General features: G+C 40.3%; 1 protein-coding gene across 1 annotated transcript; it reads left to right on the top strand.

Annotated features, from left to right (window-relative positions):
* The first annotated feature begins 1422 nt into the window (after window positions 1–1422).
* Window positions 1423–19123, top strand: thbs4b (thrombospondin 4b). The gene is made up of 22 exons (XM_058617776.1): window positions 1423–1736; window positions 5526–5723; window positions 6965–7215; window positions 7907–8009; window positions 8130–8212; window positions 8327–8378; window positions 8461–8612; window positions 9464–9601; window positions 10591–10668; window positions 10782–10934; window positions 11024–11128; window positions 11214–11321; window positions 12743–12902; window positions 13878–13996; window positions 14082–14134; window positions 14752–14945; window positions 15799–15977; window positions 16750–16798; window positions 16904–17100; window positions 17227–17399; window positions 17916–18055; window positions 18427–19123. The coding sequence occupies exons 1-22, from the start codon at window positions 1658–1660 to the stop codon at window positions 18483–18485; spliced, it is 2823 nt and encodes a 940-aa protein (XP_058473759.1). The 5' UTR covers window positions 1423–1657; the 3' UTR covers window positions 18486–19123.
* The last annotated feature ends 6173 nt before the right edge of the window (window positions 19124–25296 follow it).

The following is a 25296-nucleotide window of genomic DNA, read 5'->3' as shown; positions in this document are numbered from 1 at the left end:
GTATAAATAAATAACATCTTTTTCCATTTTTTTTTTCTTCCTTTGGTTACAATAAAATAGTTTTTCACTCTTAAGGGACTGCAGGCTTCCTTTTATGTTTATTTAATCTTTCTTGTTTTTGGCCAGTGTCTTATTTTCATTCTGTGCTCACAGATTTTAAAGAGCACTATGATTCCCGGCACAAACTGTCTTTCTGTGCAGCGCCAGCCACGTTTTCAGGTACATTGGCAAGACACTACAGTATTTGTTATTCTGGTCACGGCAGTGATGTCTGATGATGTCAACTTCCAGCTAAACGTATGAAGACATACAAGATTAATAGGCGCTCAGGATTGGGTCATATCAGTATGATGAATAAAAATAGTCTGGAGATGGTGTCAGACACTTCTGTGGTTTGGTTTTTATCTCAGAGCCAGCTGCTGCGTTCACTGTCTGACTTCATCGACCGCACCGTGATGTGACTCAGGCCAGGTTCTGCAGTGGGCTGATGTGGTCTTCTGCCACAGCTGCCGACCATGCACAGAAGGTCTTTGGGGATCGCTGCGATCCAGAACCCTAACCGCCTGTAAAAACTGATTCCGAAAAACCAATCAGATGGCAGATAAAACTGTTGGAGTCCATATCAGTTCACAACAAATGGAAGGAGCTGGTGTGCAGACTAACCACATGGAACCACCTGTGGTAGCTGTGTGGAAACTATGACTCATGTGTTGCTTTTTTGGCCCGTTTGCTTCTTTTTTTTTACCTTTTTTTTCTTAAAGTTTACTCATCTATATCGATTGTGTAGCGTTTTCTGATCAGTGGATACTCATCCACAGGAAAAAGGCTCAATTGGCTTAGAAAAAAAGGATGCAACAGGTCATGAAAAAGAGTTAAACAAACATCATTAAGACCTGAACAACCTCATGTATGGCAAATGTGCAAGTCTCACGGAGCCAGACATGCTGACGACCTGGAGGCCGTCCGAGACAGCAGCCCGTGTGAAGCTTTGCTGGCCGGTAAAGGCAGCTTGTTAAGGCGCAGGCTCATTTCCTGACTTTGCTGGAGGAAGGATGTAAGGGCATATGGGAAAGGTGTCACTTCTGATGCCTGGAAGGAAAGTGCACACATCTCCAAGTGTCTCAGACGGTGTGAAAAAAAAAAATAGTCTCGTAGCTGGAGGTGAGCAAGACACTTTCAGAAATTCACCCCAGACAAAGAATTTAAGAGTCTAAAAATGATTCCTGTTTGGGTGGAAACATGATTTTCGAAGCCCAAAATGAGAGTCCACACTGGATTAGAAGCCGCTCATGTACACTACATTTGTGTTGAAGCCTGTGGGAATTGGCAGCAGTCAGTAGCCAATGCAACAGAGTTTCTCCTGGTCACTCCTTCCCTGCATGGGGCCATCTGAGGAAGGTTTTAAAAGCAGGTTCTGGCCCTGATGCTCCTCCCTCAGTAAGACTCCTACAATCCTCTCTACACATTCACACTCTAATTCAGACACATTCACAAACCTGAACATGACAGTCGAGCCTGACTCCTGATTCAAAAAAGACGCAAAGACACAAACGCACCACTCACAGCAGACGCAGACATACGGGAAACTGCCACTGTGTCAACTGCAGAGAAGTCACTGGAAAGAAACTGCTGATCTGGGAGCAGTTGAAGGGACAAAATGCGTTTGTGGACAGCCATAATTCTGGCCTTGCAGCTGTTCTTAAAACTGTGCTTACACGTGGATGGCCAGGCTTTAGGTAAGTGTTGTTTGAGGTGCTTTTTTTTTTTCAATTATCAATTATTTAAATGTAATTATTAGGTTTTGACTGTTGATAACTGATGGCAATGCCAGCAGAGGGGGAAAAAAGAGAAAACAATGCTTTTTTTAAAATATTCTTCTGGTTTTACACAAACACACAGGAAATATGTCTGATTTCATTTGAATCCTGTCTCTGATGCAATACTCCATTTTCATTGTCTGTCAAAAAAAAAAAAGATTTAATAGCAACACCACTGTCTATTTTACCACAGTATGTATGAGTCCAATGCATAATGGATAAAACAGACTGTGTGAAAGAGAATACGATATGCAGACCAGAAAAACACAAAGTACAAGCCGTGACGAGTGATAGTCACTGAGGTCCAAATAAAATGCTATAATATTCCTGAGAGCCAAAAATGTTTGTTTGTGAGAGGGAGTGCAGGGAAAATAAGAAACAAAAGTAGTAAGTGGATTTTGGAACTCTACCATCATTCTGCTGAAAGAGAAGTCACGCTGCTTTTCACATGTATCCAACTGAATCTGCCCAAATACTCCAGCTCAGGAGGTTCGGCTTTCTGGTTTGTATTAATTCAATTCAAGGTCCAAGCTAGGTCGCACATGGGAATAATCAGAGATGATCTGGGTGCAATATTAAACTTCAAGTCACACACATACACGGTCTGTCTCACGCTCTCCTTTTCTCCCTTTTCTCTCTCTCTCTCTCTCTCTGACTCACAATCACACATATATTTGTTCAAGGTCACACACAAACTGGAGCTGACTTGTAGAAATATTAGTGTTCACAGCTTATCAGCTGCTTTCTTACCCCCATCGTTGATTGATGACATGCCTTTCATGCACCCATTAATCCCTACAATCTTTTGGCAATAGCTACCTGATGTTTCATATAAAGCCAGCCCAGATTAATGATGTTCATCATCCATCATTTTGTCTGCAAATGACTTGGTCTCCGCATGACTGGTGTTCACTGCGTTTAAAATGAGGCGCGACTTTAATTCAAAGCTGCTGTGAGTCGGACGCAGAGACTCCCCGTCTTTAAAGCAACTAGGATTTATATTTTCCTGGTAACAACGTGACAAAGCGATCACCCGATCACTCCAGAGAGAATTATCACCTCAATCCACAGCTCTCTTTGGCTTTCTATTGAGTTTTATCTCATTGTTAAGCTGCACTCTCGCAGCTCTCATGCTGTTGTTTATCCGCTGCAGCAGGCAGCTGCTGTTTCCACTGGGGGAAGAAAAAAAAAACACAGTGTACATGACCTGCTCAGCACTAAATGGTTAACATACTGTATCTGCTGAGCATAGTGGAGCAATTAGCCGTTATAAAGCCAGACATTTCCTCTCAATTACTGACGACAACAAAAAACTTCTTATCATGAGAACCCCAAAAAACAGAACTCTAATAAAAGAGCACAAAATGATTGGAATGAAACAGTATGACATGAAATCAAATAAAACGGGTTCCGCTTCCCATTGGCTTGGTTTCTTTAAGGCTATTTTGAAAACATGACCTCACTGATGATGTAATCCCTGCATTGCCAGTAATGGTTGACATAATATCTCAAACCGGAATCTACAATAAATCTAAGCTTTTCATACACTAACCTTCAAGTGTGAACCATTTGCTAAGCAATAGGATGAAAATGCCAACCATTTGCACACTTTAGAGACATTTATAACCGTAACAGATTTATATTCCGGTGTTAAGGAGAGGGCAAGACTGGATTACTTTATGGCTTCCAGCAGAGTTAGTTTTATGAAGCTTGAAATCGGAGGTTAATCAGGGGGTGAAATGAGGCCCTCACTCGAGATCTGTAGTGTAGGACAGCCATGACCACAAAGCCCTCTGTCTAGAAGACTTTAAACTGCTAATGTGACAACAAAAACTAATTATGGTCTTTTAAAATACATGTCAGCATGTTAGTCTGACTGAAATTGTACAAAATTTATCAAAACCGGACTAACATACCCAAATAGTGTAATCAGGAGTCAAATAGCCGGAAGAGCTGAACAAAGTGGCCGGAGAGAGGGAAATCTGGGCTTCTCTGCTCAAGCTGCTGTCCCCGCGACCTGACCTCAGATAAGTGGTAGAAAATGGATGGATAGACACAAAATGGCACTCAACATGTTAACAATGAACCCCCCCAGCTAAAGTAAACCGGGAATCATCTAATACTAACATATTTCCACCGAGAATAACATGGACACACTTCATTCAATAAATCTCCAACCCACTACAGGGCTTGTATATTGGGACAAGGACTGCAGTCAAATGAAACGGTGTAGTTGAGCTACAGTGTGCATGGAAACATATTGACTGAATTTACAATGGTGGGTAGTAACATGAGGGGCAAGGACACACATCAATATAGTGACTGGAGGAAACACTAACCTTCTCATTAGTGGACACTTTGCTGCGTCTCCTGAGTGAATGTCGCAGTAAACGCTTAGTTTACAAATAATTGAGTGGAGGTGTGGAGTGCACGTGTAGCCCGTGCTGTTCCCTCCATGCCATAATGCTTACATGGAAAGTACATACAGAGCTCAACAACTGTGATTGGTCTGGTCAGCTTCATGTTTGTGTCCGTGTCTCTCAGAGACATAGCCGGACAAAGAGACAAAGCCCATGCATGCTTATTTACATCAGGTCTCTCTTGTCTTTTTGCTACTAAGTGTTCACTATTTATTTGCTCCTCCTCCTCCACGATCAGTTTTTCATAACGCTTGTCACTCACCAGTTCACACAAACAGACGCTACGGCGCGGGCTCTGCATCGATCCTAGAGGAGGGAACCAGGCTTAACCCTCAAACTGTGACGAGTGCAATGTGTTCCATTTGTTCTTGTGTCGTTTTCCTCACTTTTGGACCCAAGTCAGCAAGATGGAGGAATAAGTCGCCGTTAGTTAAAAAACGAATCCATCTCTTTCTGCTTTCCTCACAAGGTGGTAGCATGTCGTGAATAAAAGATAAAAGGTTCAGCTCAGCTTCAGTTTTTTGGTGAAAGTGATCGTGTCAGCTGTTATTTTCACTGGCATTTTATTTCATTTTATAAAATATCTATATATGTCATGCTAAAACTTGCTGAAAGAATAGAGATGAAAGAAAAAACAAGAGATCTCATCTGAGGATGATGCTCTGCAACGTTGGCTGACGAAAGCCAATATGTGGGAGCATTTGGGAGCAATTTCGTTCCCTTGTGACAAGAGGACCTTGCAAACTGCTTTTAAGCTACTTGTGTATGCATGCTGTGTGCAGATGGGGGACCAGATATTCTCTGCACATCCTCTCACGGTCTGCCCAACTCCAGAGTTTCTATATTAAAAGGAAGTCTTCAAACATAAGCTTAACTGTAGAGGGTCTCTTTGGTATTTTACTCCAGCTGAGTAGCCAGTGGTAGGAATGTCTCTATTCCGCCCGTACCCCCAGAACAATGAGAGCTCATACATATTGTTTCCACTCAAAAAGCAGAAATACCATTCTTTAGAGAGAGGAAAAAAAGAAGTCTGAGAAGAAAGTTTAGATTTAGGAATCCACCTCATTGTGATTTTCTAGGACGCACTCTTCCTGCCAAGTTTGTTCTGACTGACTGCCACAGCATCTCATCAGCGCAACAAGCACTAGATCAACATCATCCCCTTGTTGACTCAGGATGTGTTTACTTTACGCTGGATTGCTGTGCAGCTACAGGTTGTAAATATTCATATCTCATCATCCATTACTCATGCTTGACCGCTTGTCTTCTTTCCCGTCCCTCTCAACAGTCTATGATCTGCTCACCTCACCCGACTGCCTGCCAGACCTGCTGCAGGGGGGTCTGGTTGAGCAAGGGGTGAATGAGGCCTTCATACTGGCCTCCTTCAAGTTGCAGCCCAAGTCTGGCACCGCTGTGTTTGGCCTGTTCAACCCAAGGGACAACAGCAAGTACTTTGAGTTCACCGTGATGGGGAAGCTCAACAGAGGTGAGAGAGACTGAGAGAACACATTTAAAACATGCACTGATCTCTAAAATCGTGGGGTCATTGACCATTGAACCTATTTTTCTCCTTTGTGATCACGCATAATAGAACATTGTAATCATTGTATCATGGAAACTCAAAAGGTGTTTAGTTTATCTATTAAAAACATGGTGGTCCAAATCTCCTCCATAGAGAAGATCCACCATTGTGGGGTAATGAAAACAACAATTCATACAGACAGGTGCTTGTGATTATTTTTATTCCATTTCTGGAAAATGGAAACAATTTTGCTTCAATCTGGACACTGGACCTTTAAAAACTATTTCTGTAATTAGCGCCATCACTTACTGTAATCTCACAAATAAAAATAATGGCGCTTTTCCACTACACAGTTGCAGCACGACGTGTCCTGGGATGGCTTGATGCTACTTGTTTTTTTTGGGGGGGGGGTTTCCATTAGTGATAGTATATGGTACTTTTTTTAGTACCTGCTCTGGCGATGTTCCAAACGAGCTGAGGCGATACTAAAATGTGACTGCCGGTCACTGACTAGTCAGAGAGTGTCGTTACTGGAAGAGTCATGAATTTGAGGTCTGACAAGACAAGACTCAAACGGAACAATGCCAAATTGTAGATCAGTTAAAAAGACCGTTAATTTAGCAAGGAAATGTCTAAAATCTCAATATTTAACAGTGGAGTGTGGTGCTTTTAGCGACTTTGCTGCCAAAAGCTGGCAATCGTGAGCCGCATCACAACCTCTTCTGCCATATTTCAGTTCAGTGACTGTGTCAGACAGAGTCTGCGCTCTGGTCATGCAGGAAGAACTGAACTAATCTTTTTAATTTACTGATTCTAAATCACTAGTCACTAGTTTGGGTGTGGCGAGCATAAAACTACGTCATGGCAGTTTCATGCAGCCGTGCTGTGATGACTCCGCCCACGTTGAGGAGGTACTATAGTACTGCTATAGTACTTGCTGGAACTTTTTTATCTGAACTATTCAATTTTAAATAAATTGACATTCAACCTTGTGGTTGCTTATAAGTTAAAATACCTAAGATGGTTTAAAAAATTACAATTAATAATTGGTATGTTAGTATTGTCTCTGCTGTTACCATTTAGTAAACGAACACAGTGACTAAGTGCTTAATCTTAATTTAAATGAATTACAATCTTTCTTCTTCTTCTTGTTGTCTGTTCTTTGCTCTCACTGCCTCCACATTCTCTGCTCTGTCTCCTCATAGCTGTGTTGCGCTATCTACGCACTGACAAGAGGATGAGCTCGGTAACCTTCAACAACCTGGTGCTGGCAGACGGTCAAAAACACAGGCTGTTGTTCCACCTGAAAGGGCTGCAGCAGCAGGGGCCAGGAGGGGTGGAGCTGCATCTGGACTGCAGGCTGGTGGAGACCGTCAGGGATCTACCTGCTGCCTTCCAGGGTTTGCCCCCAGGCTATGGTATGGTGGAACTAAAGACCATGCAAGCCAGAGACCAGGTGAGCCATCACACGGTGACACATTTCAAGGAGGTTAAACTAAGCAACAAAAGTTCACCTGCTGCCTTTAAAACACAAGTAATCATTTCTACTAGCAGTTTTTGAAGTTGGGTATTTTTAAACCTGTAGTTCATAGTAATATTCTATTCTAAATGAGTTCACACAATGCTGATTAGAGCAGAGTTTTGTTTTTGATGAGGCCAGCAGTGACAAAAGTTACACACTGGAGCTTTAAGTCAAGTTTATTTTTAGATTCTACTACATTGTTAAAATGTACTATTAATTGCAATCATGTCACTTGCCTTAATATCCCAATCAATCAATAAAATACAATTAAATTGTTGCAAAATATATAATATTATTTGACCAAGACCATCTTGATCTTGATCTTTGATTCCTCAGTTCTCTGCGTGTTACTTACATGGTAATGGCTTGCTTTTTAATGGGTGAGGATGATAATCATCACTGTTAGCAGCCCCATGCCATTCATTCCTTATCCCTTTTTACTTCATGTCTTACAGACATGATTTTGAAAACCTAATAGCTTGTTTTTAATGTCCAAATATTTTCTCACGAAGAAATGTGGAGACTCACATTGCTCAACGGGGGAATGATTTTCAGACAATATTGAGTTACTGTGCAGATCTGGAGATGTCTTAGTTGTTCATATTTACTTATTCTATTCCAACAGGAGAGCTTAGACGAGCTGAAGCTGGTGGTTGGAGACACTTTTGAGAACGTTGCTTCATTACAAGACTGTCATTTCCAACAGAGAGACTCAGTTCAAACTCTGGGTAAGATTCCCTCTGTGAAAGTAAACAACCACAGTGCGGGTGGAAAAAAAAAATTGTAAATGACACGAGAGGCAGCTCCTCTAGCTTCAGTCAAACAAGTGAACAGTCCCTTTCTCTTAGGCGTCAACACGAAGCAGCTGTCAAATCAAATGCTGGAGTTAACGAAGGTGATAAATGAGCTGAAAGATGTCCTCATTCAGCAGGTGAATACCTCTAACAGTCCCACCGAGGACACTCAATCCCTGCTCCATCACCCCTGACCTCCCTGACAGCTCGCCTGATGGCATATAAACATGTTTATGTTTGAACTTTTGTAGGTGAAGGAGACCTCATTTCTCAGAAACACCATCTCAGAGTGTCAGGCCTGTGGTAAGACCCGAGTCTCTCACCAGTAAATTATGATGCTTATGCCTTTTTTTTTTTATATAATTGTCTTATGTTGGGTTTAAAGGCTTAGGTGGAACTGAGGTAGTGAAGCCAAGGTGTGTCCCAGGCGTCTGCTTCCGTGACGATATGTGTTTGGAGACAGCAGATGGTGTTGAGTGCAGACCCTGTCCTGATGGATACACCGGGGACGGTTTCAACTGTGATGATGTAGACGAGGTAACGCTCAGTGTGTGTTCCCTAATCCAGCTGGAAAAATCTGTTTCAACTCCCATGAGGGAAGTTTCTGCCCAAGGCTGTTGCTTTTTTGGACGATATTTTCACACGTAAAAACTGGGCCTTCAGCTGTGTTTATTTTAAATGAAAATGTTTTTTTAGACTTCATATAAAATCTAAACAGAAAGGTGACGAGACCTGAGATGGGAGAGAGGGTGAAATAAGATTCATCACAGGGATTTCACCCGGGAATGCTGTGCTCACATGATATGAGTCGACATGTTGCCCCCATTTTAAACGGTCTTTGAAAATACACAGCTGTGGGCATCACAACGAGCCTCAGAATGGTGGTCCGGTGAGGTTTTCCCTCCAACATGGATGTCTAGAACTTCAAATGACTCAAATAGATTCAGAACTGAGCCTATCCAGGTCTCAGAGGGACTGTGATGCAGTTCACAAACTGACGTTTGTAGGGGGCTAAGACAAAGAACGTGACAGTGGGATGATGGCACACAGGTGTCTGGGGTAACTTGATAACTTAACTTGATCTATGCTGCAGGTAAAGGTAAAAGTTTGGTAATGTTGTAAAAGGTTAAAGGAATTACTGCTGCAGATTAGCGGCCTCGCAGAGAGAGAAGTACAAGTGTGTGCATGCGTTTGCTTGAGTGTGTCCTTTCATGTTTGCTCTGACCTATTTAGGTAAGGAATGGACCCCTCAGCATTTTCTTTTTCTTTTTCTTTTTTTTTTGCATGAGCAAAAGTGTCATCAAACGCTGAAAGCCTTGGGGTAGCAGCCCTGGGGCAACCGCGTTCATTTTGCAGCTTCAACAGTGCTCATATCCTCCATCCCACAGTGCCAGTTTAACCCCTGCTTTCCCGGAGTGAAGTGTGTGAACACTGCCCCGGGCTACCGCTGTGAGGCCTGTCCGCTGGGCTACACCGGTCTGCCAACAGAGGGTGTGGGAGTCTTGTTTGCTCAGACCAACAAACAGGTAACAGAATGGTTCAAATATGAGGGGGAAATGATGCATACAAACTACAGCATATTTCAAAGATACCATGAGATATCATTGTGTAAGCGAACGTAATTGCAATATGGATTCAATGATGCTCAAATTAGGAAGTATTTGTATAACGTAAATTTAATTTAGACATAGGTTACTTATGTTCAGCTATCGGTGCACCAAGATAAAAACTACCTAGATTGTGGGAGTTGTAAACCAGGTTTATACCAGGGCAAATATGCACTTTTTGTTAAATATATTACTTAGTAAGAGGGGGCAAATGTGGAAATTCACAAAAGCAATTTTCCTTTCAGCTGCTTAATGTGAAAGCAGTCTTCAAATGTTGAACACTGCACCTAAATTATTCTGTCTAACAAAGATCAAACATTCAAATGAAGGGTAAATTAGTAAACATATTTTAAAACATAGTGTAGATAGAGCAAGGCCTGACAGTGTGTAATAGTCAGCTGTAAAAATAAATAATTCATGACTAAATATCTGCAGATATTAAATGCCTTATTTTTGATGCCGCGTGTGTCGGCATCAATGTTACCAACAAATGATGCCTTGTTAGAAGAAAGTGCACGACCATCAAACCAGAGCTAATGAAAAAATGTGAAACAAACCTCATGAAAATGTAAAAGTGGATTATAAAATAAAATGATCCCTTAATAACTCCGTTTAAAGTAACTGCAAAGTAGACATGGGGGCTGTAATGTGAAGCCTAATTAATTATTATGGACCAGGTAGTTTAAAAGTACAATGTCAATTAGGTTTTGCTACCTCTTAAATGCAACTTTATAACACCCCATATGTACAAAGTACTTTAGTGTAGCCAAATACAAAAGAGCCCCATCAGGGCCGTTTTGGGTGCATTTAATTATTCCAACCCTGACATATGGAGACAATAAAGGAGGTAAACTGTCATGAATACAAACCTTTACACAGTTATATTGTACTCATGTTCCACAATTCAGGTCTGCGACGACATTGACGAATGCAAACGACCCAACAATGGAGGCTGCACTGCAAACTCAATCTGCCACAACTCCGTGGTAAGAGTTCTGCGAGACTCAGACATAACATTCATTTCTTTTGTGTGACTTTTTCCTAACTCTGCTCTCGGAAAAGAGAAACTCTGACATGGCTTGTCCTGACTCCCGCACAGGGCTCCTATCACTGTGGCACCTGTAAGACAGGTTTCACAGGAGATCAGGTGAAAGGCTGTAAGCCGGAGATGAGCTGTGGCAACAGCCTCACCAACCCCTGTGATGCCAATGCCCAGTGTCATATGGCAAGAGATGGGTCAATCTCATGTCAGGTATAGGGCTTTCACACACTTACACACCTCAATAAGCTGCATACTCTATAAAACCATACACTGGATGTCTGTTTCATTTGTCTTGTCAGTGTGGAATTGGCTGGGCAGGTAACGGGTACCTGTGTGGGAAGGATACTGACATTGATGGATACCCAGATGACAAACTCAAATGCAAGGAAGCAAGCTGCAAAAAGGTAAAGTACTGTTGTCAGCCAGTTTTTTTTTTTTTTTTTCATGATAGATGGGCCTTCCTCTTCATTTTTTATACTCTCCTCACAGGACAATTGCATTTACGTTCCTAACTCTGGTCAAGAGGATGCTGACAGGGATAGCTATGGAGATGCCTGTGATGATGATGCAGATGGTGATGGTATTCCAAATGAGCAGGTCAGTGGTCAGCAGATTGGAGCCTGCAACTGAAGGTGTTTGCAGTGGAAAAAACGGTTTCCAGTTTCTATACATTACTGTATATTTACTGTGGTTCCATGGGAGTGGCATCAATATGCTCACTATTTCTCTACTTAATTTATAAAGCACTTTTCAAAACAACATTCCAAAGAGCTTTAAGTGCCCGTCCACACAGAAAGGGGTTCAGGTGAAAACGTATACTGTTTTTTGTCGGAGAGGCTTTCCGTCCACACAGAGACGACAGTTTGGAGGATTTTTTGAAAATGCGTCTTCGTGTAGACAGCGAATACGCTACTTTAGGAAAACAATGACGTCATGCTCCCCAGCTCTCTCTTGCGCTTGTCATTCTTTGTCAGTAACTAAAGTCAGTCTGAAAAGACACTAGATCTCTAGGTCTTTAGAGATTTCACACACGTGAATCGTAAAAAATAAAGAGAGGAGAAAACAAAACCTATTTTTACTTGAATAAACAAAACAGATCAGTGATTTTTCCACACACAGACTTGAAGTAGATGTTTATGCTGTAAAATAGTCAACTGTCATATCTGTTTTAACTTGGATGTACCTAAAGGCACATGCTTTACACATGCTCAACTCATTCTGTCCCTACCTCACCCTCTCTCACTTTCTCTTCCCCCTTTCTGTCCCCCATTGTTCCTTTCACCCCAACCGGCCGAGGCATATGGCCGCACATGTATGAGTCTAGTTCTGTCAGAGAATTGTTTTCCTCTCCACTGAGGCCTAGAGTGCTTGCTCAGTGTGTGAACTGTTGGGTTTCTCGTTTCTCTATCATGTTGTCAAGGTTTTTGCCTGACTACATACAGTGCCTTGAGATAATGTATGTTGGGATTTGGCGAGATACAAATAAAATTTAATTGAATTCAGTTAATTTAAATTTTTTAAAAAATCTATTAGACAAGCAAAAGAAAATACAGGGAAGAAAATAAACAAATCCACATACAAGTCTAACAATTCTGAGATCCTGGATTAAGGTTAAAGTGCAAGTTGAACTGTTACTGTTATGTACATATATACATATATACATATATATATATACATAGAGAGAGAGAGAGAGAGAGATGTACGTATAGGCAGTTTCAAGTTCCTTTCAGATAATAACAGCTGAAACTCTTCATAAAAACATGACTGGGATCATCAACAATCATTATGCCTCGATCAGATTAAAGCTGCATGGGAGATGTTTGGCCAATCATTTTAGAGCAAAGGTTAACAAAACCCTGCAGCCAGTTCTTGTCCTTTTGACAGAGTTATTGAAACCAGGAGATGAATAAGTATACTTTCAAAAAAAAAAGAAGAGGAAAACAATTGTATATTCTATGGTCATTGGGTTAGGGTTAGGGTCATTTAATTAATGAAGTGTGTGTCTCTGTCTGTCTCAGGACAACTGCTGGTTGAAGCCCAACTTGGACCAGAGGAATAGTGATAAGGACAGTCACGGCGACGCCTGTGACAACTGTCGTATTGTGGACAACCCTGACCAGAGGGACACTGACAGCGACGGCAAAGGGGACGCCTGTGATGATGACATGGATGGAGATGGTACGGCAAAGAAATTTACATGACTAATACTGACGCTCTTGTCATATAAGCAGTACCGCAGGAGGCACTCACTGTTACAACTTATTACTCGGGTCTCTCCATGCATACAGATTTTGGATGTTTTGTATGTGTCTTTAAAAACTATGTTGTATGCATTAATCACGGTCTAGTAGTGTGGGTGCTTTTATATGTCAGCTGTCAGACATGAGAAGCAGCAAAAAAAAAAAGTAAAAAGTAAAATCCAATTGCAGTCCAGCCTCACAGCGAACACAAGCTTTGATCAGTCACCAGCATGATTACACCTCACAAAATCCTCACAGGGGAGAAGATAGTTTTTCCTCCACCCCATCCCCACTGCTTGACCTTTAATGCTCCTCCCTGCCATGAACAAAAATCCCCCCCCACACACACAAGCTGCTGTTCACCTCCATAGGAAATGCAACAGTGCAACCTAGTGGTGAAATTAAAAACAACATTGTGGATATATAATATCTAAAATTGTCCATAGTGGTCACTGATCAAATTTAAATACACTCATGGACAGGTCAGTGTGGATTTATCAAGTACTTGACTAGGAATTCACTTCATTCAGAATACTCTTTTATATTTTATATTCATTTGATTTGATTTATTAATTGTTAACATTTGATGCACTCTACCAGATTATAACTGAGATCATAGCTACTTCACATCTGCAGCCCATTGGCGGGTGAAATCAACGCAAAAATAACAAAACAATTAAATTTGCTCTCAAAATCTATGGTACACAACAAATAAGGCAGTGAATCACCTGTGATTCATTCTAGTGGAAATACTCCAGCATACAAACTAACAGTTTGTATTCTGCTGCAGTAAATAATCTGCACTTTAATGTAATTATATACATGACAGTAATCTTAATTTACGGCTGCAAACGAGGAACAGAAGTGGCCTGACTGCTAAATGACAATAACTGTGCTGTGACTGGTGATGCAGGCCTGAAAAACTTCCTGGACAACTGCCAGCGTGTCAAGAACAGAGACCAGCTGGACCGAGATGGAGACGGAGTGGGAGACGCATGCGACAGCTGCCCTGATATCCCCAACCCTAACCAGGTCAGTCAGAGCCAGATGGATGGATGGATGGATGGATGGATGGATGGTCTATGTTATCTAAGTTAACTCTGTGCTCTTGTTTCAGTCTGATATAGATAACGACCTGGTCGGAGACTCCTGCGACACAAACCAGGACAGGTAAAAATACTGTCATTATGATTTTTAGATGATTTTAAAATGTATCATCATGAACAGAAAGAGCCAAATGTTGCCAGTTTGTCAGAATGTATTGGAAGTTCTGTTTATCGGTTTAATCTGCAATCCAGGGTTTTGAAAAGACATTCATCCTCTTTTGAGAGTCTCTCTTAATTTTTGCCAAGAATTTAATTTAATTTAATTTAATTTAATTTAATTTAATTTAATTTAATTTAATTTAATTTAATTTAATTTAATTTAATTTAATTTAATTTTATTTTATTTTATTTTATTACAGCACTATCTGAGTAGGGACATCTAAAAAACACTTTATTTTCTGCTTGGTTTGATTTGATTTATTTTATTTTTAGCAGGATCAGCCAAATGTGGCTGTTAACTCTTAGGCTTGTTTACCATCTTTTTATGTGTTGTTGAGTCAAAATTAGGATATAAAGTAGCAATAACTGTGCAGAAGTCACAAAATAGATAGACCCTTTTTCAGTCCATTTTGGTTAAGGGATAAAATAAAAGTTATTGATATTATCAAATTGCTACAATCACAATCTCCACTGCTTTACTGCCTTTATTTACACCATTTAATTATGTCACTTCCCCTGTAGTGATGGTGACGGTCACCAGGATACCAAGGACAATTGCCCGTTCGTGATCAATAGCTCCCAGCTGGATACAGACAAAGACGGGCTGGGTGACGAGTGTGATGATGACGACGACAACGATGGAATCCCTGACATTATTCTACCTGGGCCGGACAACTGTCGGCTGGTGCCAAACCCCGACCAGATTGACGACAACGGTGAGTTTCAGCACGATCACACACACACACACACACACACACACACACACACGTCAGAATGGAAAGTCCTTAATACTCGAGATAATATTGCAATAATTCCATGTTATTCTCAGAGTAACATCCAAGTTATGGCTTGGTTTAAAGCAGAGGTCTAAAACTACTATTACTATTGTAAAAAATAACAATATTTGTGGTAGCATTTCACAGAATGCTTTATTTTGTCTTTTAATTTATTTTATTCACCTTTTACATGTTTTTTTACGTCTTTTATTTACTCTGTATTTTATTTATTACTCTGTACAGCACTGTGTGGTCCACTGTGGTTGTTTTAAAGTGCTTTTAATCTATTAATTAAAAAAAGAAGAAGAAGTAAATGAAGAAATGACTCATGAAATACCTTGACATGAAAGAGTTTAAGAACCAAAATTGATAAATACCATAATATAATGTCAAAATCCATCCTCCCTCATGTCCCACACATGTGTGATTTGTGAGTGTTTTCAAATGCTGACCACACGATCACAGCAGGACACAGACCAGAACAAGTTTCAGTACAAATCTATGAAAATGGAACAAATGGAACAAACACACAGCTTTAACCTCAGAGATATAGTGTCTGAACTTCAGAGGAATATTTGGGGCGTTTTAGAGTCACTGCAGCTTCTACAAGAAGAACAAAGAACTTTAAGTTCATTTAAGTTCAGTCTACTTTTTTTGGTGAAGGCCGTCATAAATAGATTGATACTGACAATGTGAGAAAAGGGATGTTCTTGTAGCTTGATCATAAAACCATGACGTTTCATCTCTTTTGCTTTTTGAGTGACAGTTCTAATAATCCCGTCTTGTCTCGTAGACGATGGGGTTGGAGATGTGTGCGAGTCGGACTTTGACCAGGACAAAGTGATTGACAGGATTGACAACTGTCCCGAGAATGCTGAGGTTACCCTGACTGACTTCAGAGCCTATCAGACGGTGGTGCTGGACCCCGAGGGTGACGCGCAAATCGACCCCAACTGGGTTGTTTTAAACCAGGTGAGATGTTGGTGAAACCGAGTAGCAGTCAGTAAGAATATCATCTGTAAGAGTCTGAACCTGCATCTTGGACAGGGGTCTGCAACCTGAGGCTCTAGAGTTAAGAGTAATAGAGGAATGTTTTGTTTGTTTTATTTAAATATTTTCTTTCAAAGTGGACGTGTCTTATTTAGAGATCAAGGACATAGGATGTGTCACATTCTGTCTATGAAGTCATGAAAGAAGTGCATATCTGTCCTTTTTCTGTCCATCTTTGCATCCACATACTACACACACACACACATACAGCTTTTCTCAAAGATCTACAAAGTTCTGTGGTTTATTTTTCTTTTTGTAGTAAATACAACAAACTACGGTTCTTTTTAATATCTCATATCTACATACATATATGTATATATATATATATATATATATACTATACATATACATATATATATATATATATATATATATATATATATATATATATGTATATAGACGTAATCTTCTGCTGCAGAGGACTCAAAACGAGCGATTGAGACCATTTACTCCTCAGGAAAATGTTTACTGATATTATAAATCAAGTGAGACAAAGACTCTCATTCAAATGGAGTTGTTTTTGAAACTAGCAGGGTCGCCCCCTGGTGGCTATTCATTATATTCCATATCAGCCATTAAACTGTAAGACTACATCCAATTGTCTCTTTGTATATATAGATTTGTAATAGATTTAACTCTGAGTTCAACAAATAAAGGCATTCATGTGCAAGCTTTCTCCATCTTACTCACTCAGGGAATGGAAATTGTTCAGACCATGAACAGTGATCCAGGACTTGCTGTTGGTAATATGTCTTCCTGTTCTCTCTTCAGTCAAATATCAGTCATTCAATAAACACATATCTCAGCCTGAAGACACACACCATGCTAATGACACAGTCTCTCATCAGGTTACACTGCTTTCAGTGGAGTGGACTTCGAGGGGACGTTTCACGTGAACACAGTGACTGACGACGACTATGCCGGCTTCATCTTTGGCTACCAGGACTCATCCTCCTTCTATGTGGTGATGTGGAAGCAGACTGAACAGACTTACTGGCAGGCGACACCTTTCAGAGCTGTGGCTGAGCCCGGCATCCAGCTTAAGGTGAACGTGCACGCCACAAATGTCACAAAACCCCAGCTGCAGATTCAAACTTGTTCATATTTGTATTAATACGTTCCTAATTTCTCCTGTCTGTGCTGCCTCCCCACGCGTCTGTCTGTTCACCAGGCTGTGAAATCCACATCAGGCCCCGGCGAGCACTTAAGAAATGCACTGTGGCACACGGGAGACACCAATGACCAGGTGCGTCTGCTGTGGAAGGACCCGAGAAATGTCGGCTGGAAAGACAAGGTGTCCTACCGCTGGTATCTGCAACACCGGCCACAGGTTGGATATATCAGGTAAGACAAAAACACTCTCATATCTGTCTGTGTTTAATTAAACTACAACAGCGGAAATAGAAGAACACGGCTCTGTACAAAGATGTCAGTGACAGTAATGACACAAAGACTGATGACACATGTCTCATATATCCTCCACCCAAGGAGGTTGTGTCTTGTAGTAGCAATAATTGTGCAGAAGTCACAAAATAGACGATAAAGACAAGTCAAGTGAACTTTGTGAACTTCGAACTGTGACGTATTTCCAAATTTCACAAATTCAATCCGATTTTAAACATTTTGCTCAGGTGTGTTTATATAGTTGGGGAAAATGAAAAAAGGATATAAGACACTATATTGCACATTCTTATGGCCTCTGTATATACTGTACTGTACGTTTTAACATATTAATGGGAAAAAGCAGCCGAAATGCTCTGTGTTCTAAGGGTTAACATCATTCTTTATGCTAAGATTATTGCTTAAGAGTTATTTGAATTTTTAATAATAAGTATAATGCCTCCTTGTCCCCCTATTTAGAGCACGGTTTTATGAGGGAACTGAGCTGGTTGCAGACTCTGGAGTGACGATTGACACGACCATGCGAGGAGGACGACTGGGCGTGTTCTGTTTCTCTCAGGAGAACATCATCTGGTCCAATTTGAAATACCGCTGCAATGGTAAGGACTCGCTTCATCAAAAACATTAATCCATTTACGGGTTTTTTTGTCACTCTGCCTCATGTGAAGAAAACAAAACACACATGTTATCTTGCTGATCTCAAGCCATGAACGTCCAATCTTTGGTGATGCTTTCATACTCCATGTAGCACCGTCATGCTCAAGCTTCTGGCCAAATAGAAATATTACACTACACAGTATAGCATGTATCATGTGACCGCATGTTTATATGGTAAACTGTGGTCAATAATACATAACATAGATATGTTTTAGAATGACTGGCGTCTGGGGCATGGCTCAGTGTGTCTCACATAAACAAGACTGCAGCTGTTTGTCCTCACCTGCTTCTACCTGACTTCTCATTTTCACAGACACCATCCCTGAGGATTTCCAGGAGTTCAACACTCAGCACGGCTCTGACACACACTAAAGTCAAGAGAAAAATATGACACCAGCTCTCCAAAGAATGCTTGTTTGTGTGTATGCGTGTGTGTGTGTGTGTGTGTGTGTGTGTGTGTGTGTGTGTCTGTCTGATGTGTAAGTTTCTGTGCATATATGACCACAATCTTAGTACTGTATGTGTTTATTATCGTGTCTGTTTCCTTCTTCCATTTTTTGACTGCCTGTTCCATTGTCTCTTGAAGACTACGGCTAAGCTTTTAATGCTAAATAATGTAAGTTATAATTAATCTTACCAACGTTTTCATATAGTTTAGCACAAGAGGTCCCAAGATTAAGTAGACAGGTTTGAAATAAAGCAAGCCTTATTATAAAAAATACTTCTCTACTCAAAGGTTACATACAGGTGCTTCCTATATATAGATCATACTGGTTGTATTGTGTTTCACTACTACGTGATTGACACATGCTAAGGAAAGGATGAACAACATAGGTTTGTTTGTAACTCAGATTCCGCGTGGTGTCTCGTCTTTCTAACTTTCTGATGATTAACTTAAAGCTCAGTGTAACCTCGTTTTCTCCCGATCATTTTGTCCTCAAGGTCTTGGTCATTTTGTTTCTGTAGAGTCATGAACCTGATCAAAATAAAGGGCTGTTTAATATTTGGAATTTCATGTACAGTTCAGTGGATTTGAATGGTGATAAAATCAGGATTTAAATGTACCTGTTTTTATATATTCTACATTTGCATAACCCACTGTTTAATACAGAGGTTTCAAACTTGCGGCCCGGGGGCCACATTTGGCCCACCACTTAATGACAAGTTATAATGAAGTATGTCTTTTTAAATTTACAGATCCATTGTGCATCATAAATGTGAACTTTTTATCGATCCATTCCAAAATAAACGCTTTTATTTTGAAATTCTGTTAAATATTGAAAGAAATTATTATTATTGCAATATTATGATGGAATATTGTGGTATAATATAATATAACAGATGTTTTCCACTTTCATGGCCCCCTCCTGACCTGACTGGACATTCAGTGGCCCCAGGGTCATTTGAGTTCTAATATAAGAAATGGTTTGCACGCATGCATGCGAGAGAAGAAGAATTCATACATATGCATGAACATTAACATTCATAACAATCCTCAAAGTCCTTGTGAAATTGGGACACCAGCCCAAGAAACAAATGCCGCTATTTTGCTAAAGCCAGAAATCCTCTCCCCCACTGGAGCATTATTTTTTCTTTGATTAACCGCTGAGAGAAAAGAAGAAGAGAAGGAGCTTTGGACTTTGCTCCAGGCAGGGGTTCTACAAAAAGAGAATAACATAGGGAAGCGAAGCCTGCGTCATACAGAGTCCTACAAATAAAGTGTGTACATGTTTCCACTAACTTGGCTCTGGTCAATAAGATGAGTGATGTGTCCTCAGCTCAGAGGTGAGAAAAACTTTCTACTTCTTTTTTGTTTTTTTTTAACAAATTAGAGTTACATGATTCTGACTGTGTGGTCTTTTTTTTTGGTAAAAAGTGAGACAAAAAAAAAATCTAAATTAAATGTTTGCACAATATCTGCCCACTTGACATTAGGCCTACCTGTGTTTAAGTTGAAAATATTAAATAATTATTAAATACAACGCATACGGAAGAGGATTAGGGCCAAATGTAAAAAACAATAAGTGACTTCTAAGAAAAAAGTCAGAATTATTTATTACGATGACTTTATTCTCTAAATTCTGGCTTTTAAATGTATTTATTTTTTAAATCATGTGGCCCTGATCCTCTTCCATAGACTCGTCACCAATCAAATATCAATAAATGGGTCGTTCACACATACGGTTAAAATTGTGTGAATCACTGATAAAATCTGATTAATTGTTTTACATGACAGCAACAACATGGCGATATATCTCATACTAATACCATCGTATTTCTACTGCAATTTCCAGCTTAGTAATAGTGTGGATAATATCACGGTAATTTCCAGAGAGATATCCAAGTAATAGCTTAGTAATGAGAGTTATCATAGGTGTAAGACCTTCACATTAAAATGTATGGGAATCAGAATTGGAAATGATCATATTATAATGTTGAAATTCATCCCCCCTTATGTCTCTCACACTTTATTTTTAAATATCATTATCAAGCTACAGAAATAAAATAGTTTTACAATCATATCACTTCCCAGTTATTACATTATATTACTTATAAACACACTATGTCCATGTTGTCACAGTAATGTATAGTGTTACTAATGAAAGTAAGGCTGGGATATATCAAAATATGATTTGTATAGATGTACACAAAAACAAAAAATGCATGAGCATGTTTTCCAACATCACGTAAAAACAAACAAAGGTACGACATTAAGAGGGTTTGGTGACAACAGAATCACAGCTCAATCGTGGCTCTTGTTATATTTGATCACAAAGCTTGATCTGAAACAACGCTGCAGAGCCGTGTTCAGTACACTGCGGCTTCCATATCGGTTGAAGCGTTGCAGCACAGAAGAAAAGGAGACACCAGCAGAGCTGAAGGATCAAGAGGGTTCTCTGCTCACTGAACAACATAAACACAGCCGGGCTTTCATGTCTGAGGATGTTGACGACAACAGTGGAAAGATCCTCGGCGAGTCTGCTTTGATCCCTGCTTCAATAAAAATATCAAAATAAGAAGCACGGACAAGTGGTAGAGAGGTTTGGATTTTAGTGCGCACTTGTGGGCTTGAATCTTTTCCTTTCATGATCACAGTGATTTGTTAAATGTGTTAGTGTCGGAGGGAGAAGGATGAAAATAATAACAATGTCAGGGTCTTAAATCATGGGGATCACACAGCGTATATCTGAGTGTTTGGTGGTGATTAAGTAAAGGAGAGGCTGGGTTCAACAGGTCAACATTCAGAGACCGATTTAGAGTCTTCAGATGGTGCCAGTTATGTTCTATCTTTGTTTTAAATACGGGAATATTTAACTGAGGTTTGACTTAAAATCTACAGTGCATACAGTGTCTCAAATCAAATCGCAAAGTATGTCAGGAAAAACTCTATCAGATATTTTACCCAAAATCCTTCAACCCCTGCTACAAACAACAAAAAGTCTAAGTATAAAGATGGCTTTCCATTAGCAGCTATTCTCGTCAGTGCCATTCAGAGTTGGTCCCTGGACAGAATTCTAATTCCTCTGGGTCTGCTGCTCACCTCACCACTTATCTGTGTTCATGCCGTGTGTTGGACTCTGCTGCTGCCATGTTGACTGATAAAAAAAAAAAGAAAAGAGAGAAAAACAGACTCTCCTCTTTGCATCAAAGTATGCACCATGTCTTGTGAGGCTACAGCAGGAGCTCGGGCTTTTCAAAGGGCTCCACGGAATTATGGCGAATCAATCATGGCAGAAAAATAATTGGTTGCACCCCCGTGTGTGCTGACTCATTTTTTTAATTTTCTGCAGTTGTTTGCTATTTAAAAAAGACATCCCATGAATCACATTGTCCTCTCCTCTGTGCTCTGGCTGCTCTTTACAAGACTATTTACTCCACAAGCTGCGGGGGCTACAACAGCTCTATTCTGCAGTGCTGTCTGAGGTATAACTGTAATTTGTGGTATGATTGACAGAATCATCAGACCAAATGCCGCATTTAAAAAAGGGAAATGGTGTTTCCTTCCATTCATGACATCAGCGAGCTGCAGATTGATGTCTGCGGTGAACAATAAACCTCATCCCACAGTCAAACTCGATAAACATCATCGCTAACAACCAGGTGTCTCTCATATAATGTGTCACAGCTCTGCCCTCCTGTGTCATCCCCTCTTCAGCTTGCATTACCCGCCTGTACGCGGCCTTTCCGCCTGTCGACTCTCATCGTCCTCCTCGTTCTCCTCTGAGATCACAGCCATCTGCAGACTCTCTTACCCTGACAAAAATCACCGCTACCAGAGAGAATTAAAGGCTTTAGGAAAGCCACAAGAGACTATAGATGATGATTTTTGTCCTGACATGTAGAGCTGTTATCATGATGTACAGTTCTGGTATTTACTCTTACTCTTATATAACAATAATGTGTTATATAAAATGGCTGGCACAATATTGAAATGTACCCTGGGTAGTATTATTTGCCTGCAGTGTCATTTCTCTAGACAGCAGAGGGCAGCACTGCCCAAAGAAATATGGAACCAAAACTGTAGGAAAGCTGAGTTGAGGGAACTGCATTCAACTACTTGAGTTGACAATAGCAGCTATACTTACAACTGCTCCACTGCTTGTTAACACAAATATCAAATCACCCAATCACCTTTAATACATTTAGACATGCCGACATGATCAAAACGACCTGCTGGTGTTTAAATCAAGCACCAGAATGAGGGAGAAAGGTGATTTTATTCATTTTTACCAGACAGGCTGATCAGCTTTACTGGGATTTTACACACAATTCTCTCTAGGCTTTACAGAGAATGGTTTTGAAAATGGAATATACAATGATATAAGGGTATAACAGTAACTCTAATAACCATCTATGAACAGGTGTCCATCAGAGTGTTTTGGTAAATGTTTGACTTTGCAAGCGAAACCACTCTTGTGGTTCTATTCATTCACATTGGCTTACAAAGAACACAAATGAAGTGTGTATGCATCAGTCCACTGTGTGTGGCGCGGTTTCTCGGCGGCACAGTGTAAGTGTTTGCTGGAAGATGATTTAGAAAGCAGCAGGACTTTTCACGAGTGCAGACAGTGAGCTGGAGGGGAGATTTCAGAGAGCACTCTCTTCTCTGCCAGGCATAATACATCTCTGCCTTCTGCACTCCAATCTGTGTAACTCTCTCCTCCTATTATTTCTCTTTTAATTTCTTACTGTGCCACTCTCTTAGTATATCTAATATCTAATTCTCTCTTTCGTTGTATCTTCTCTTGTCTTTTCTTTGTGGACATACTTGTCTCCTCTCGCCTCAATCAAGGCGGTTTTGAGCTCCGTGAAAAGAAGCTCCCAAGATGCCGTCTGATAAGCCACACTGAGCTCTGTCTGGGTCGCCGTCTGCACTTATATTTACATGTATGAGTGTATCTGTATGTGGATAATATCCCTTGCCATCTGCTTGTCTGTGTATCTGGCCCACCACGACACAAGACTCGAGTCTCGCCAATGCAGCACATATGAGACAGTCACACTGGCAGGAGTGTGTGGGAGATGTGGTACATTTGTGGAGGATGGGGGAGGAGGGTGCGAGACGAGGGAAGGCGAATCAGGTGAAAATGAGAACATTTTCTTGCCTGGTGATAAAGTACGTCTATTGATTATCCAGATTATCCACATTTGTTCTGCCCTTCACTTCAAATCAAATAGTTTCCAATTTGAAATGATTTTGTTTATCTAATCTACTGAGGCCTGAAGGTAAAAGTGACTTGAGTCAATGGATTTCTCTGTGGCTTTTAGCACAGCGTTGATTCATCCACTGACCTTTGAAGAACAGGATAGGTGTTGCAAGTGGGATGGTATGACATGAGATTTGTGCCACTTCTCCTTGTGCCAGTGCTGCAGTGCTTACTTAATGTGTGATTCACCTTCTAGAGTTGCCTGCAGGCAGCACCTACGAGTGCTGCTCCCACAAAACTCAACAGCGGAGAGAAAGACACGGGGCAGAACCAGTGAGGGATTAAACCTCACCACATAGTCACGTGCCAGTGGACTTGAGATAAGGCTGCCTGCCCCCGACCAAAGATTTTCATAATCAACAAGCCACTGGTTGACATCATATATTTATGATATTATTTGACTTATTTAAAAGTATATAGTGTATACAATACTTAGCCCATCAGCTCCATGTGACTATCTGTGCGTACAGTGGTGTTTAGATCTTGTGTTGCCTGAAGACATACATGCACTACACATGTCTTATGTCGAGACAGACAGAGACAACAGCAACATTGTGCTAGTAAAGCGAGACGGTTGCAACCACGGTTGGATTATATCTGACAAGCATCCGCACATAAAGTTTCAGAAGTGAATTATGCTGCTCAGAAACCCCCCCTCTGTTTTCAGATGAAGGACGCAACTGTGTTCATGAAGACCAGACAAAGACAGAATAATAACAACAACAAAACTGGGAGACATTTTAAATCTTATTTTATCCTTATTAGTTGTTCTTAATCTGCAAGATATTTTTGTTTAGATTATATTCTATTTTTAAAAAATCACCAAAATTTCACACTGTATCTTTAAATGAGACTGCATCAGAGAGATTTATATGTGTCATTGTTACAAAACTGTAACAATAAAGCTTAATTTTACAGCACTAGCAGAAGTGGTATTGGGTCTGACTGTGTTAGTTAGAACAACCAGCGAGGAGACTATTGTATCGTGTAGTGACTTAGTTTGCATGTCGCCCTCTTGGGTTCCACTCAGATAAGTATAAGTAGTGCACAGGTGGATCATTCCAGTATATCAGAGTCAGAGATGTTGGCACGTTTTAGGCAAACATAAAGAAATAAATGAGTTAATAAATTCATAGTTTGGAAAAAGCTATTATATGAACAGTGGGTGGACAAATGGATGTTTCCCAACATGAGTGTCTCAGTGCTGGGAAACATCCTGTAAGAACCTGAACTGCTAATTTAGCTGAGATTTTACAACAATGCTAGTGGCCCAGAAGGGCTATAGTATCTTTTCACAGTGGTGATTTGACTTAAATGCTAATGCTACCATGGCAATATGATAATGTTGATATCAATAATCAGGTCCATTCCATTCCAAAACAGGGGATACAGAAGTATAACTAACTTAGTACAATTTGTGTTTGGTTGATTATTTCTTTGTTGTAAGGATGTTTCTTGGCAATAAATCTTGTACC

This window comes from Solea solea, chromosome 19 (genome assembly GCF_958295425.1).
Source record: "Solea solea chromosome 19, fSolSol10.1, whole genome shotgun sequence".
NCBI lineage: Eukaryota > Metazoa > Chordata > Actinopteri > Pleuronectiformes > Soleidae > Solea > Solea solea.
This window is presented reverse-complemented; position numbering and strand designations above follow the sequence as displayed.